Here is an 18,036-nt window from a genome sequence, read left to right as displayed (position 1 = left end):
ATAGAAGAGTTATAACGCAACGTACCATGAAACACCCGTATGGTACAAATTGTACCATAGAATCCCCAAAGGTTTAAAGAAAATAGACCAGTTAACAATGACAATTTATATTTCATTTTTCCGTGAAATACTGAGTTCCTCAACGTCATCTATGTAACTTGCCATGCACCAACAAGAATGACATTTTGTGATGATTGTGAAACGAATAACGCGTGGTGAACTTGACACGCATATCAATTAATGAGTTCCATTTAGTTCAGAAAGTGAAAGTAACTACCTCTTTCGTTGCACTTGAAGTCAAGAATGAACAGACACACTCACTCACGGCAAGGGTCAAGTATTATTTCTAACTGTTTATTCTCTTATGGTTGCATTATACAAGGTTATTTCCTTACTAGTTTCGTAGTGTTTCGAATGATAGACGAAAAAATGTGTTTTTAAATTTCGAAATCACTCAGAAATACGAGAGGAATTCAGTACACTTTCTGTACACAAAATTCGGTTTGGTTTTCCAATGTTAATTAAAATAATCATGAACAGAAATTAATCTGAAATATAGGTGCGTGTAATTAGTGAAGAGATGTGATGCGTATTTCTAAGTTAGTGAAATTGTGAAGTGAAACAACCTTGTACTTGTGAAGTTAAACCAGTCAAGTGAAGCGATTTTATGAAACACAGTTAAATAAGAACACCTATGCCCGCTACCGCCAACAGAGCACATTATGAAGTAAGAAAAACAAATTGTTTTCTTTCTGTCTCTGTCTGTCTGTCTGTCACTCTCTCTCTCTCTTTGTCTGTCTGTCTGTCTCTCTTGTAAGCAGGCACGTACCCAGGATTTCGTGAAGGGGAGGGGGGGTCCGTGACATGAAATACTGTGGTCATCACACCAGGGGCTCGATCAGATCATTCTAAACAATTTTACTGGAACATATATTGGTTTCTTTAGCCAGGATTTCGTAACGGGCGGGGGGGGGGACATGAAATTCTGAAGGCCCAGGAGCTCGATCAATTTAAACTACTTTACTATCAACAGATAGACCCTATTAGTTTCTGAGGATCTGTTGCTAAATATTTTAATAAACTATGAAGAAATCTCGAGTAAAATAATAAAAAAACGTATTGAAAAAGATTATATACATCCTTCCTCTGTTTATTCAAATATAACAAATTTCCTTTCATTATGACCTCAACTATTATAAAAAGTAGATATTCACTATTATAGAAAGTACATACTCAATAATGGCTTGTAAAATATATTGCAATATCTGTGTTCCTTTTTCTGTTGAATCAAATGTTAACAGAACTTTCTTTCCACATATATTTTTGTTTTTATTATTCCGTCAACTATGTCTGTTTCAAATGATAGGTTAAATAAAGGAGCAGTAGAAAATTGTTTTTGAAATAACATGTTTGATATTGCAAGGATGCGATGACGAAAAATTATGATAAAAAATGTCCACGCTGATAAACACGGCACTATGCTTTCGGAAGCTTGAAATCTCCCTGACTAGTAGCAGAAATTCTGAGAATTCCGCAACTTTTCTAGAAATTTCAAATTCCCTGACTCTTCCAGGACATATCGCTCACCTCGCCACCATGTATTGCAAGTAATACAAATCTCCTCATAAGAAAGAGTAACCAAAAGCTTCCTGTAGTTTATTTATAACGCTGATCCTTCTTTTTCTCATTTCATTTTGTTTCATCCTTCCCTAATTTTTTTCATTTCTGGTCTCGAAGGGGGGAGGGGGTCCGGGGGTCCGGACCCCCCCTTGGCTACGTGCCTTTTATAAGGTAACTAACAAAGCGTTTTAAGAAGTGTGGTTTACCAAAACTCCTTTATGCAGGTCTCACACCGGAAGTGGTAGAAATAAACTATTTCCGATTTTATCGTTGACAATTATAGAGCAAAACCAGTAATAGTGTGAAGTGTCGGTTAAGAGTCTACCAAGAATACATTTAATCTGAATCGTTAGCTCTCTACTAAAACCGGAAGTGATAGAAATCCACAACAACTTCCGGTTTCAATATCGATTTACGTAGAGCCAAAATGAAAAGTGAGATAGCGTGAGCGTTTTCAAAATCAATCTAGTGTTCCAAGAATACATTTGATCTTCTCTTCACTTACGACGTAGGGCCAACGTTGGGAATTAAGCTGGTTGGAAAATGGTCGGTAAAACAGCCAATTACAACGCAGAACCAACGTTGACAATTGAGTTAGTTGACAAATTATCGGTAAAAGAGCCAGTTACAAGGTAGGGCTAACGTTGGCAGTTGAATTGACTGGCAAATGGTCGGGAAAACAGCTAGTTACAACGTAGGGCCCATATTCGAAGTTGGTTGGCAAACGGTCGCCAACATACTTAGTTACAACGTAGGATCAATGTTAGCAATTGAAAAAAAAGATTTGAGTTTTACGTCCCGCCGTTATGCCGGCTAGGCTAAAGGAGACGGTGATGATGATAAATGAATGAAATGGTAGAATGAAGAAAGTGGGAGGAAACAGGAGAACCCCGAGGAAACCCACGCACACGGTGTTTGTACACCAGAAATTTCACATAGCGCGAGCTGGGATCGAACCAGGGACTCCAAGCACCAGAGGTGAATGCTTTACCACTGAGCCACCGCGGTCCTGTAACTCTGCCAATTGAGTTGGTTTAGAAATGATCAGCGAAACAGCCAGTTACAACATAGGACTAATGTTGACAATTGAGTTGATTGGCAAAGGATCGGCAAAACAGACAGTTACTACGTAGCAGCAATGTTGTTAATGGATTAGATTGGCAAATGGGCGGCTGAACAGCCACTTACAACGTAGGGCCAATATTGGCAATAAGTTTATTAGCTAAACAGGCAGCTACAACGTAGTATCCCCGCCAAGTATCTATTTATTTTGGACTAGCTCTAACTAATCATTTTCAAGACTGTTAAGATGTTTCCCCTTTTAGGTTTACTAATTGAACAAGCTCCTCACGAAAGCTGAACTCAAAGAAATTGCTCTGAAGTCGAGTGAACAAAGTGTGAGAGTCATAAACTGAAGGTTTTAACCATTTCCATTCTGAAGGAACTCTATCTCACCCAACACAGTCAATATCGGTACCCTTTTATCCAAATTCAGAGATACAGGAGCTGTTGAAGATAGGTCCTGCTGGCCTGGTAAAACTAAAACCATTAGGGGCGATGCAACAACAATACCAAGTGTTGGGCGTCCGTTCACACAAGGGTCGTCTTCAGTTAGATGCTGCAATAATTACAACTTGTTCGAGTTCTATTTGTTTGATTTACAAACTCTCTTTATGCAGTACGACTCACGTAATTTTTTGTGCACACGTGGCGTGTACTCCATGGAATGTTATTGCTTCGTCTGTAGTTGTTTAAGGTCTAACTACTCGTCCAGGGCCTTTAACAGTTTCTGTACCTTTGAATTCGGATAAGAAGGCAAGCGACTGTGTTGAGTGAGAGGATTCCTTTCAGAATTGCGATGACTGATACCATCTGAGATCAGGGGCGTTATTTAGGGGGTTCAGGGAGGGGCAATTGCCCCCCCTGAGTTTGAGATTTATATAGATTTTATCAAAAGAATAGTAGTAAATCAGTGAAAAACGAGAACTTTGACTTAAATCAAGGGGTCTTGCCCCCCCCCCCAAGCAAAATCTGAAATGACGCTCCTGTCTGAGATGACTCTCATACACCAATTATCCGGTATCAGAACCATTTCTATGCGTTCAGCTTTCGTGAGGATCTTATTCAATAAATCAATAATATGGGGTAAACATTTAATAAAAAAAAAGTTGGACACAAAAACAACCACGGTTGTGAATTCCTTAGCAAATTGTAGTGGGTAAGTAATATGTCAACTCACATACCTTTCCATACAAAATTTTAAAGTTTAATCCAAGATGGTGAATGCCAAGATGGCCGCCAGAAAAGCAGTAGAAACTCTTAACACTTTCCCTCTTTGCCTATAACATTTATAGGGACATTTCATTCCTAACAGTCGCGTATTTTGAGTCGACTGTCCTACGACTTTTGGTCCACCCTGTAGTTTTTCAATAGCTTACCGGATGTAGTTTTTCAATAGGGACTTACACAATTCTTAATTAACGTTTACCAACTCTATCATTAAAACACCTTAAAATTCAAATACACCACGTGGGCATGTAATTATAAGTATTACATAATATAACAACATGGAGCATCTCTTTCAAAAGAACTGACTTTTTTTTCCCCCTTGCGGCATTTGATTGTCTGTTCAGCAACCTTGATTGTAATAAGCTCCAGTCAAATGCCACACCTTCCAGTGGAAGATAGTATGAAAAAGAAACACTTAAGAAACAAACAGGTTTCAGAATACGATAGATGATGAGGTCGATATTGCTTGCAGAGGGGAGGAAAAACCCCTTGGGCATGACGTCATAAACCTACAGGTAATGAAAGGAGGAAAAATCAACAACATGATGGGTTGGTTGTTTTTAGTGCAATATGCCTAGTAATGCAGTGAGCAACCGTTTGTTGTGAACTCATGGTTTGTGTTCATGTAATTTATTATTGAAGGGAGAATATCTTTATCTTCTCTGCTTCTTTGTAAACAGAAGGGTACGTATCTTTAAATTTTTAGTGATTCTGTTGAAAATATTGACTCTTGTACAACAGCCACCAATACAGAAGTAGTTTTCTTTACTCGTAGCAAGCTAACTTACTTCCTTTACGGTACCCAAAAGCTCATCGCCGCGGAAACAAAACCTGTAGATCCTACACAGCGCCAAAGCGAAAGCCAGTCAGGATTGGTAGGTTATTCCCACTGAGTTGTGATAGAACAGGTCAAAAAATGTCCTCCGTGGTCCACCGGATAGTGGCCGATCTAGAAAGTAAAACTTGTGTGTGGGGGGGGGGGGCAGGGAAGACAGGCAAAACTCAGGGTATGATAGGTATATCATGAGTTTACTATACATTAAATTTTCAAAATATATAAATAATAGCTTAAATTTCTTTTCTCGTTCGAAAAACTGGGGGCCTAGGCTCCCAGTTCCGGGCTAGATCCGCCACTCTCCCTGGACCTGGTGACCTGGGTATACCTGAACCGGTGTGACCATGCTATCTTTTTGAATGGGAATGGGGACGAAAGTTGAGGGGGTTGTACTGTAGGGGAGAACTATTTGCTAAATGACGTATCCTGTACGTACAAGAGTGACATGTAATCGCATTTGACAACATCGTGTCTGTGAGGTTCTCGGGGTACTTACATTTCCTTCCACATTCTAATTCCAGCAATTCTTTCACCATCATTCACTTGCCTTAAGATCAATTCAAGGCCATGTTCTTTTTGTGCCACGACCGCGACCATTCACAAATACCATGCCGTGCCATTTCTACACTATTTCCCTTGGTTCTGGTTAACTTCGTGTGCTCCGAAGAAAGACGAAGGATCGCGGCGAATGAGCGATCAACGGGCTGGTTTCTTTTCATGTGGATCCGACGGAACTAGAGATAGCCACAGAGTTTCGGTTCCGGCGGAACCGGTTCCGCGAAAAACCGGTTCTCCGGTTTTCAGAACCGGTTCCAGACCTGGATCTGAAAACCCGGTTCCAGAACCGGATCTTAGGAGCCGATTCCAAAACTGTATCCGAAAACCAGGTTCTAGAGCCGGATCTTAGGAACCGGTTCCATACCTGGATCAGAAAGCCCCCAAAGACCCGTAAAGGAGGCACAAAGTTCACCTTCAAAACACTGCAAAGGGGACCACGTGCTTGCGTCCTCCCCGCCCAGATCCGCTTGTGCCCCCCCGAAAAAAATTTGATCCACTAGTGGGTGTATAGCCAAATGAGTTTGCCAGTTTAGCCAATGAGTTTGCAAGTTACACAGTTTGTTTAGGCAAATGAGATAAGCGGCCGCCGCCTGGGCGTCTGTCTGTCGCTTCTACCATTTCATCTAGCACACTGTTCACAGCCTGTTAGCAGCTCTGGTTTAGCGTAGGGATGGCCACAAAGTTCCGGAACCGATTTCAGACCTGGATCCGAAAACCCAGTTCCAGAACCGGATCTTAGGAACCAGTTCCAGACCTGGATCCGAAAACTCGGTTCCAGAACCGGATCATGGGTACCGATTCCAGACGTGGATCCGAACCGAATCTTCTAGAACCGGATCGATTCAGAGCCGAAAACCGGTTCCGCCAGGAACCGGTTCTGGCCATCCCTAGTCGGGACACGACAGGGGAACGGCATACTATGTGTTAATTAACGTTTATAATCCATCTCCTTACTTAAAGGGGATAACGTGGAACATTAAACTGAAAGATTTCATTTCATTTCCAACTATTTGTGACATAACCATTGGTCACTTTAACTAAAACACGCAGTATATACAGGGTGCGGAAAAGTTCCAAAACGGTCCTATATCTAGCGAAATATGCAGATCAACGAAACAAAAACACATGTTAAATAGTTTTGAGAAAGCTATCCAATGATACCAAATGCAACCCCTATCTCCACCTCTTTTGGGGGTACGGGGGAGTAACTAAAATTTTAAATGGGAATGGATTCTTGAGAAAAAAGGACAATAATTTGACCCAGACTTGAAAACAGAGCCTTCACGGATGGACCTTGAATCGACACATAAGAAAAGGGGGTACCAAAACATCATGAAAATGTTAATTGTCAATCCTGTACTCTATAGCCATACAGTTAGCACAATGGACTGCGGAGTTACAGGTCTTGAGTTCAACCCCCGCTCAAGGCAAGCTTTTTTCTTTTGTTATTTCCCCAAATAATAAGTCAATACATTTTAACTTCAGTTAGTACTTTATTCAAGTTACATACAATACAAATTTTGATAATTGTTTTGCAAACTGATTTTATGAAATGGTCGTTAGTAATAGGGTTAGTTCCTAGGGTTAATAGGGTTAGTACTGAGTTCGTAGGGTTATTTCAACAAAAACAAACTATTTTGTCGCAATTTGAATTTTCTTGCAAATTAATAAATTAATGACAAATACATTATTTTTATCGAAGTTAAAATGTATGAATTCGTTATTTGGTACAAAAAAATACACATAAAAATGTTACTCTGAGCGGGAAAAGAACTCAGGACTTCTAACTCTCCGGGTAGTACGCTAACCGTATTGCTTCAGAGTATGGGAATGCCAATTCGCATTTTCATAACATTTTGGTATCCCTCTTTTTCGTGTGTCGATTCAAGCGCCATCCGTGAAGGCACTCTTGTTAATTTTGAGCCAAATTACTGACCTTTTTTTCTTTCCTTTTGGAGAATCCAGTTCAGTTGATTTTAGTTTAGCGTCCCTTTCAGCAGCGAGGCTATAGGAGACGTGGACCTACTGATTAATGTGGAATCCGAACCACATGAGCTCCCGCCGGGAATCGAACCCGGGTCTCTAACGCCAAAGGCGCGTACGCTAACCGCTTAGCCACGGAGGAGCTCTTTGGAGAATCCAAATGTGCAATAAGAAATGGGGGTTCCTATTTAAAATTTTAAAGATACTCCCCATACTTTTGAAGAGGTGGGATAGGATGTTGCGTTTGGTACCATTGGATAGATTTTTCAAAACTATTTAACACGTTTTCTTTTCTTTTTTTTGGCTTTGCTGAACTGTATATTTCGCGAGAAATTAGACTGTTCCGGGACTTTTTTCCGCACCCTGTATAACTGTTACAACATTTACACTCGATATTGGCAGTCTTCGATTGCCTTTCTAGTTATGCTGCTTGCGCAAACTCTGCTAATTGAAAAAAAAAAAAAAAAAGCGATTTGCACAAAGAATAAGTGCTTAGATTATCAAAGGAAGAATGAAACAGAGTAGTAACATTATCGCAGTGGGAGAAAAACGTCGTTTATGAGAATAAAAAACCGTGATGATTGCCTGAAGAAAAACTCTATTGTTTTCCAAAGTGGCCGGCCTTGAATTACTCATCGTAAACATTAAAAGTGCATCTTACATAACACAATCGATGTTGGTATTTATGCCCACATATTTTATAACCTCTACTTTTCTTTCTTCTCTGTAATACTGCGCCGCTTACTTCAATTAAACCGTAAGGAATGATAAGAAATAAAAATCAAAATCAAAAACTGGTAAACTACGTGACAGATGATCTAACCCAGTACATGGTGCACAATCGCTAACCTCAGTGATGTCAATCCGAAACGTTATAAAATCCCACGTCGAGAGGCAGAGAAATCTCATTTTGCGTCTTAATTTCCCATGTATTATTATTATCATTACTAATAATAATAATAATAAAATATGAAAATAAGACTGACGTATATCGCGTGTTACTTTTTCCAATCTCTGGGTAAATTATCAATAAGCTTCACTCTTCTATATTTATAAAATAGTTTGTGAATAACTATTTTCCTTAATCGAGAACAAGTATGTTTTGTTATGTTGTCAGGAATGCAGTCCACATCTTTGTATCATTCACCACTAGAGCAACCCACATTATGTTTTATATTTTCCAAATTATGCTTTATTATGCTTTATTATTAATTTCAAACATTGTTTTACATTAATCGTATATAATGTATAATATTTACTATACATTAAATATTCTAAATATCTTGAGCTAGGCCTATTTATTAATATTTTATGCAAGCAATTTCTTTCACATCCAATGAACTTTGTGTTTAATGCACTATAAAGAGAGAGAGATGCTTTACTCGAGTCAGTTTTTTCTATCATTTGTGCGCCGTAGAGGTGCATATATACAGAGAGGGAAAGTAAGATGCCACCAAAAAGTACAGAAAGTGCTGAAGTTCAAGAGTTACACGGAGTTCTTGTGTACTATTCATTATTCGCGGAAAGGTTTCTTCTTTTCCTTTTTTATTTTCTCCACGTTAAAGGATTACACCGAAAAATTTACAGAAATAAAAATGAGCTTTTCATTGTTGCATTGTTATGTTCTCAAAGATGTTATGTTGTAAATATTAGTTTAAAAAAAAAAATAATAACAGTATGTCAAACTTGCAGTTAAACAGAATTTTCCAAGAATTGTGCTATACACTCTATATTTAAAATTATGCTTTATTTTCTAAAATTATGCTTTATTATGCTTTTAAAATTAGTTTCTTCTGGACCCTTAGACAACCACAACTATGTTCAAGGTACCAACCATATGTGTAAATTGCTGTTGTTTTTATGCTTTTTATACATTTGGGTTGCCGTATTCATCACCTTATACCAAAGCAAATTTTCTAGGTGGGCACATCTCCATGGTTGTTGTATTACATCTAATATTTTTGGTATTTTATATATTTCTTACATGATTTGCTATATTATGTATACATTTTCGTGAGCTGGGAGAGGGCTTGTTGCCACCCCCCCCCCCCTTTGGGCGCACATGTCTTATACTGAGCCAAATGATACTAGAAAAGTTTTGTTTTCTACACGTTTCGTGTGTAACATTGATTGATTCTTTCTTGCTTCTCTATTTTACTTTATATTTTTTTTATTCGTTCACTGTTTTTTTTTCTTTCTTCAAATAACAGAGCACAAATTTCATTTCTTGGTAGTACTTGACTTTTGTTAAGAATCATTTGAATAAGTCACTCCTCACTACCATGGACTTTGCCGATGACAAAGAACAGACTTCAGACTAAAAGTTGACAACAGTGACACGCAAGGGCGCCCATGTTGTGTTTTCCAAGGGGGGGGGCAAATATAAGCAAGGTTTCAATTATAGTTTCAAACTGCGCTACAACTAAAGTAAAAATTCTATTGGGCTTTCGATATTCCCAAGTACGATTTCCTCTTGGGGGGGGCGAGTGCCCCACCTTGTCCCCCTGATGGGCGTCCTCGGTGACAACAGTGACACGTTTATTAATGACTCATTATGCCTAGTTTCCGGTCGTAAAGAATTTCGTTGGCGTAGTTTATACATATTCCAATTTGGACGAAAATTCCTTTATCCCATTCCTAATAATTAAGATCGAATAATCCCACAAAATGGAATTTTTTCCCACAAGTTGGTATCATTGACTAACATTGAGAGAAACTGGCTGTCAGAAAGGTTTTATATATTGGCAGTGGCGTATTTAGGGGGGTGGCTATCTGGCTCAAATCCCTCCGAAATAAATTTGTTATATTCACAACATCATTAAAATTTGTCGGAACCCAAAAGGAAAAACTTAAGTGCTTATACTCGTATTGTGCATAGCCTTCCCCGAAGCAAATTCCTAAATACGCCACTATATATCGGGCTTGTCAACCATACGATAATTTATCGTGATATACGATAATCTAAGCCTTCATGCTATATACAATAATGCCCTTACGATAATATCTAGATAAATATATAATAAGTTTAGAATGCTCACTTTTTTTAATGTGGAAATAAATTGTAGATACACATTAAGTAATTATAAAACACAATCACACTGAGGTTTTTAACAGGCTGAAATAAATCAATAATGATTAACGACGCAACTAGGTTAGTTATTGCTCGGGGCAAGAACTCGCTTTAGCCCCCTCCCCCTTGAACTCGCTTTAGCACCCCCCTCAAACCTAAACGCTGCCCGACTACATCTGATATTGGCATCGCACAGTAATTCTTCTATTCCATTTTTTCTTCAAGTGATAAAGCTTGATTTCAAAAATTGCAGTACATAATTTAATTTTTAGTACAAGATAAGATACCAAAGTAATTAGTATTTTGATTGCCAAATAATCTGAGAGTAGCATGCTTAGTATATTCTTATAGTCATAATCATAACTGCAAATCACAATGTTTTTTGGAATTATATCGGGATGTGCATATATGTAAAGTGAATCAACATCTGTTGCTTTAGAATAGAATATTTAATTATGACAAACAGTCAAGCTGTTGTCTCGAGTATTATACTCAGATATTTTGCAAATCTCTTAAATCAATGTAACTTAAGTGAAACTACAAAAAGCTAGAACTAAAATTTAACTCTGCGACTGCAAAGGTTTCTACAATGTTCTCAAAAGATAGCTTTGAAGCTAACTTATCCTCTGTGGATATGATCCTAAAGTTGGTGAGTCGTTGTTGTTCTGTTAAGTTTCTGAGGTAACTTTTATGATCTTTAGTTTGCTAAAACTCCTTTCCTTGCCTCATAGTGAAAATAAATATTTTCCCATTTTGCGCCCTCTCTAATCTGGCGCCCGAGCCACAAGCCCCATTTACCCCCTAGTAATGTCATTGTATGAAGATACAGTATGTCATGGCTATATAATAATATGGTAAATTAGAACACACATAAAAAAAAATATTTTACAATTCTAAATAGGAAATGGGGCAAGATAGCTCAGTGGTAGAGCGTTTACCTCTGGTCCATGGAGTCCCTCGTTCGATCCCCGGCTAAGTAAGTTTCTGGTTGACAACATTGTGTCTATGAGTTTTCTCAGGATATTCCCGTTTCCTTCCACATTCTCATTCCACTAATTCTTCCATTATCATTCACTTGCCTTAATTATCCGTCTTCCTTAGTCTAAAGAACATAATCATGAAAGTTAAACTAAAACATTAATTAAGAATTATTAAATAGGAAATATTTTCCTTCTTTCATTCAATGTTAACAGTATTGAATACCGCTGCTGTAAATTTCGTAACAGGAAATTTCCCGTCCGATGTCGTGAAATTTCCTGATTAGATCAACATTTCTCATCAACTAAAATACATATTTCTTCGGGCTACTGAAGCACAAGAACATTGTCTGTATGCGTGTGTGCCAAACGCAACACCTAATAACTATTTCCTCAATTCCAGTATGTCAGAAACTGGAGTCGCATCTCACTTGTACGAAGAAAAAGATGAAGCAGACCAAATCGATCTATTGTTTACCCACGGCCAGGAGCGCATGAATAATTTTTTGTTGGGAGGGTCGGCGAGGGAGGTTCAAACTCGAAGATATATTCTATCACTTTTTTTTAATCTTCATATTTATATTAATGCATGTCAAATATGTTGCTAATGCAGGAGAGAAATAAAGTAGTATTTTATGTTCATAATAATAATTAAGCGACACATTGCGCAGTTCGGATACTCGTTCACAGTTGTTCTTTCAGAAAAAAATGTTCCGGGGGGGGGGCACTGCTGATACTATTCTATTTATTATTATTTTGTCGACGTATTATTTTGGTCTCCTCCGGGGGGCACTCTCAGAGCTCTGGGAAGGGCAGTGCCCCCCAAAAACATGCCTGGAAGAAACACTGCTCGTTCACATTTTTATTCAATGCAACTCAAACCGCTTCAGATACCTTATATTTGTATTTGTTCACGAGGAATTAATTGCTAAGTATTCAAACTCAGATTACAACCTGAATTGTCAAGATGGAAACGCAAGTTCGATGAAATATGTAAACAATTCCTGTGGATAATTCGAGCACGTGCAGATTAAGGTCTTTCTAGCTTTCGTGCTCTTTATGAACTAGGAAAAAAAAGAAAAGAAAAAGAAAGAAGCAAAGATTGTCACTTTGCAACCTGGGCTTACTCGGGCTCAGGCTTGTTATGATCAATGGGGCTCGTGTTTTATAATTTCAATGAGGATCACACTAGTTTGAGTTTAGGCCCACTATTCACAGTTGAATTCTGACTGACTGACACGATTCCAAGAGTCTGAGACAGCTCATCCATTGAGGATCTTAGGCGACAAGACACACCACATTCTCACTCAAGAGTTGTGCATGGGCGAACTTTCATCCCAGTAGGTACCGCGCCTGATTACACCGGAAAATTCTGCATTGGTTACAGGCTTCGCTTCCAAGTGGAAATTGGACAAATTTCTCTTCCAAGTGATACCCCACCTCCATACTCGTCTAATCCTGCCCCCCCCCCCCCAGTGATTTCCATCTGTTCCTAAAACTTTAAGGAATTCCTGGTGGTAAGAAATTTCAATCTAATAAAAAAACTCATCTCAACAGTGACAGGCTATTTGCAATTCTGACTAGTCATTATATTTTCCTGGTATCAAGACATTGGAAGCCGTTGGTAGAAGTGTTTAACTTCGAAGAGATTATGTTGAAAAATAAAACATTGATCACTCTGGTATTGTGTTCTTTCTCTGTGGTATTGTGTTCAGTATTCTTTCTATCTGATTCTAAGAACGTTCCAAACAATCCAGTACATGAGGAACAGGGAAACTTTTCTTTAATTAGTATGGATACCATTCGAAGAAAAAGTGTGATTTTTTTTTTAAAATTAAAATTTTCAGAAGTTTTTAAACACCATGTTACGTTATTCATGCCAAAGAATCATGTGGTATCTCTTACTAATCAAGAATATGACCAAAAGTATAAAAGAGTTTAAAATTTTGTTTTATTTAAAAAATTTCGCAGTTGTGTTCTTTACCGATAGTTCGGATGTTTAACCCCACACAATTCAAAGAATTCTAGACTATCTTTATTAATAATCAAAATGACATTAGTAAAAAGGAAGAGGAAAAAAAATTAAAACCGAAAATTTTCCTAATTCATTTTACAACTTGATAGTAAACTCCAGGTCATGTACCAGGCAGAATTAGTGATACAGTTATCATTGTCGTTATCAGCATAATACACACTTGGGCTTATTGACCCATCTCCAGATAACTTGTTATCCGCCATTCAAACGTCTGTTTTGCTATTCGTTATTCAGTTACCCTGTTTTTAAATCCGTTATTTGGATATTACCTACCATCTCTGTTCACGAGAACTTGCATGATCAGGAAAAAGAAGTTGCAATAACTTTGATTTCAATAAAATACTTAATATATCATGTGTTCAAAGAAAACTTAAACGCAGGGGCGTCATTTCAGACTTTGTTTGGGGGGGGGGGCAATAGCACCACAGACAGAAAACTTTCACGTTTTGTACTAGTACATTAGTACTACAATCGACTAAAGTATATGTATTCCTCAAACTCTGGGGGGGGGGTGCAATTGCCCCCTCCTGCCCTCCCTAAATGACGCCCCTGCTTAAACGTTGAAGATTGTTTTAGTACTTAGCATGTTAGAAGAATTACTCATTTCCTTTTTGGATGAAAGGGCAATGTTATACAAGGACAAGGTCATAAAACTAGTCGTAATAAACGAAAAAGAAAAAATAAGTTTTGCAGTTAATGTTTAGCACTGTATTATTAGGTGAATAAACCCATAAAAAGTACTACGCTAACATAATATCAACCAAACCTGTTCTTGATTAACGCATCCCACATTCAGGTAGCTGAAAGCTTCCTCAAATCTCTTCAATGGGTTGCCAGGCATTTGATTTGAATATCAAAACACTGATGGAAATTTGCTTATGAGTAAGACTTAGACACAATCATAGTCAGTGTTCGAAGTGAAAAAAAAAAAAAAAAAAAAAAAAGCAGAGGCGGTATGTTTTATTGCAATTTTGACTCAACATACCGGCTGTCTAAATGTTGAAATACAGTGAAGGTATGTTGCCTAGAGGATTGTGTTTCTATTTACATAAAGACTTAAAACTATTGAAAAGCTTCTCTGTACTTATGGAGAGACTTTGATCCCCCACCAACAACTTCCTGAAAAATATCCTCTTATGTTGTATAATAAAGAATTATACACGAGAATGTTTTAAAAAAACGAGTTTTTATATTAATTTCCTGTGGGAAAACTCCCAGACCCCTCACTCGACTGAGGGGTATTCCAATCCCCCGGAAGATCTGCCCCTACAACAGACAACCCCCTCCGTCCATGGTCAAAATACGACATTTATATGCATTAAGGCAAGACAACATACACTCACATAAGAAAGAAAATTCATTGGCACATCAAAATATAAACTAGATGAATTTCTTTGAAGACACTTCATTTTGAAAACAGAAGGTAGGAAAAAGATAACAAAAATGTTGGCGTTGTTAACTTAAAAAAATCATTTCTACATAAGAAATAAAATCTTTTTACGTCCAAAGCTATTTGTCAATTAATGTGTATGAAATGGATTTATTAAAGGTATTTAGCATGTATTCTGTACTGACGGTATGCCTTGATCACTTAAAAAAAAGGCGGTATGCCTTTATCACTAAAAAACCAGAGACGGTATGACATACCACCCCATACCGTCTCACTTCGTCCTCTGAGCATAGCCTTTCCTAATTTGCTGTATCTAATTTTTCTGTTATGCGGATAAGGGGTAATTTCTTGGTACAACTTCTATAGATCTTATACACCATTATATATTACAAATTCTACTATTGAAAACAAAAATTTTACAGTAGATTCCCGAAAACTCGGCCTAATATGGACTGAAGGGTGGCCGATTTTGTGAAAATGCCGGGTTATCGGGAATAGGGTTAAAACAGAATAAGTACGAGTGATTCCTCAGAAAATACAGTACTGTACTTGTATGTATTAGTTGTTTGAGAATACAATAAATAATAAATTGCCAAAATACCCTTAAACAAGGGAAAAGTACGTACTTTATGAAGGCATTGAACCTTTACTATACACCGAAATGAAAATTAATGAATAAATACTGTACTGTAATTTACCTGATAAGACAGACCTACTGTAATAATAATAATAATAATAATAATAATAATAATAATAATAATAATAATGATAATAATAATAATAATAATAATAATAAAAATAATACACAAATACTAATCGTTAGATCTCACTGACCTAAACAACACGATACGACTGAGTATGAAACCTGATGTGTAATTTTTGAGAAAACCAAAATAAAATTTAAGTTCGTCTCCCTCGAGTCAAAAAAACCGAAATAAAAGGTACGAGCCACCACACTAAACTTTCTTGCTCTTTACTTCTTAAATTGAATCATATTATGCTGTATTTATTACGAAAAAGTTTATTTGCAAAATATAAACAAAACAATAATAGGCATTTTCGGAAAACTGTATCGAACAGAACACTTCCACCCAACAGTAAATCCTTGCAAATTTTTACATGAGAAATTATTCATGATTTATTGTAGGACTGTTACAGAAATCTTCATTTATGATATATGAACAAAATTGGATGAGTCGTTTTTGAGAAAATTAGCCGTGGAAAAGTCACCTCGAAGACTTTCAAAATGAAAAATGGTTAATATCATGTTGTCAGTTTCTTAATGGAGCATTTGTCTATGAAATATAATTAAAATTGCCTGAGAGTTTTTTGAAAAAATCGTAAGAGTAAACTATTCTTTGTGAAACTACCCCCAACCAGCAGAGGGAGCGCGCTGCAGCTACTGAGCGCATCTTGCGTAGTTTAGACAACAAATTGCCATTTACTGCGTTTCGCTACGACCTTTAGTAGGCGAGCTACAACCGTAGAAGCGAGCACATGCAGACGCTGTTCATTGGATTAATGACGTAATAACAATGAAAAACCTTGAAAAATAACGTGTGTGTGAAATTTTGCTACAAGCTTGACAAAACATTTACAGAGACATTTCAATTGGTTTTCAATTCATTCAGTGTTAAGATACTGGTCCAAAACAAAAACACGCGTGAGTCGCTCAAAGATCAAGGTGATGTTGGTTGTGATTTTTTAATTGGAAAGGTATTGTCCATCATGAATTTGTATCATGTGGTCAGATAGTAAACAAACAATTGTTTACGTACTATCCGGACTACCGGGACATTGTAGCACAATTGAAGGATGTTGTGCACAAGAAGAGTGCTGAATTGTGGGAAGATCTGACTTGAATGGTGCACCGTGCCGATTCGCCTACTCACGCGTCGCTCCTCATCTGCAGTTATCTGGCAAAACATCAGATTCCCGTTGTGCCCCATCCATCCTATTATCCGGATCTAACCCAAGCAGGCTTTTTTTGCTGTATCCCAAACTTAAAATAACTTTTAAAGGACGTCATTTCTAAACCACAGAAGGGATTCAGGGCAATGCGACTAGAGACCTGCGCACCATCCTAGAAAGTGCGTTTCAGGAGGCTTTCAAAAAATGACAGAAATGTTGTGAACGGTGTATTGCCAGTAGAGGGGAGTACTTTGAGAAGGACAGTGTTTAAAATGAGTAATACAGATTTTATGACAAAAGTTCGATCTTTATTGAACACGGAACTTTTTTTTTTTATAAACTTAAGAGCTGTGAATAATATAAATTTGTGTAACTTATCTGCAACGGATTCTTCTCATTTGAGTACAAATAATAATTATGACCATCGCCATCTGTTATCCAGAAGTTTGACTGTATTATTATTATTTGCAGATTATTTTTCTTGTGAAGATGCTACGTTGGTTTCTGTCAGCAGTGACTCTTCTCTTAGTTTCGTACTCTTATGGAAACGAGAGAGTCCGACGCCAGGATTTCTTTTTCCCTAGTGACCCCCAGGAGGGCAGAACCTCTCAAGAACAGACTGCAATTCAATGTACGACAAAAGACGGTACACAAGGTTCCTGCAAACCAATTGTAGGATGCTCTCTATTTTATCATGAACTTAAAGAAAAGGGAGACGTTCAAGGGAACACATGTGATCTACCAAATGGAGAAAAGGGGGTTTGCTGTGTGGATATTTTGACGAACAGAAGTAAGTATTTTTACTGAGCGTTTTTATTTGTTTCTATACCATAGACCGTAGAGAAAGGGTTATTTAAGCTAATTTGTTTAGTAAGCCTAGTGGAATAGACACTAGGGTGGGCCGAAATAATGCATTTTTTTCTTTGAAATCATAATAGTACGGAAAAGTTCGAATTGGGAATACTAAAAAGGAGTAGGGAAAGACATAAAATCGGTTTTTTATTTTCCGGTCGTGCATGTACTCTAAATTTTGCTGAAATGTGAAACAAAAATCACATTTTTACGATAATTTGTAACAATTTTAAATCAATCTCTTCCGGAATATAATAACTCAACTTCTTATGTTTAGAATCACAAAAGATAATGTTCAAATATTTAAATCCATCAACGTTTAATGTTAATGAAAGTTTGAAACAAATTTTACAAATAAAGGTAGATCACAGTTTAAGGAAAGAAATACTAACAATTTACATTTTTTTTTTTGTTTTTCTTTATTAAATACAAGTTTAAATGTTTCAACCTTTGTAATATTTATAAACAGATTTTTTTTATTCACAGAACTTAGTTTTGTCAATAAAAAAAATGTTT

General features: G+C 37.2%; 1 protein-coding gene across 3 annotated transcripts in view; it reads left to right on the top strand.

The window, feature by feature from the left end:
- The first annotated feature begins 263 nt into the window (after nucleotides 1-263).
- LOC145678832 (chorion peroxidase-like) overlaps nucleotides 264-18,036 on the top strand; it is an 83,839-nt gene continuing 66,066 nt past the window's right edge. The window contains exons 1-2 of one of the 3 annotated variants that reach the window (XM_081749384.1): nucleotides 264-332; nucleotides 17,140-17,458. In XM_081749384.1, the coding sequence (XP_081605510.1) occupies nucleotides 17,158-17,458 (301 nt within the window). In that variant the 5' untranslated portion in view covers nucleotides 264-332; nucleotides 17,140-17,157. Of the gene's footprint in view, nucleotides 333-574; nucleotides 728-4,462; nucleotides 4,594-17,139; nucleotides 17,459-18,036 lie in introns of those variants that run through there. The other 2 variants (XM_081749382.1, XM_081749383.1) reach the window with 2 other exon arrangements.

This window comes from Thermobia domestica, chromosome 2 (assembly GCF_964235325.1).
Source record: "Thermobia domestica chromosome 2, izTheDome1.hap1.1, whole genome shotgun sequence".
Classification (NCBI taxonomy): Eukaryota; Metazoa; Arthropoda; class Insecta; order Zygentoma; family Lepismatidae; genus Thermobia; species Thermobia domestica.
The sequence above is the reverse complement of the archived record's forward strand: the minus strand, read 5'-3'. Positions and strand labels throughout refer to the sequence as shown.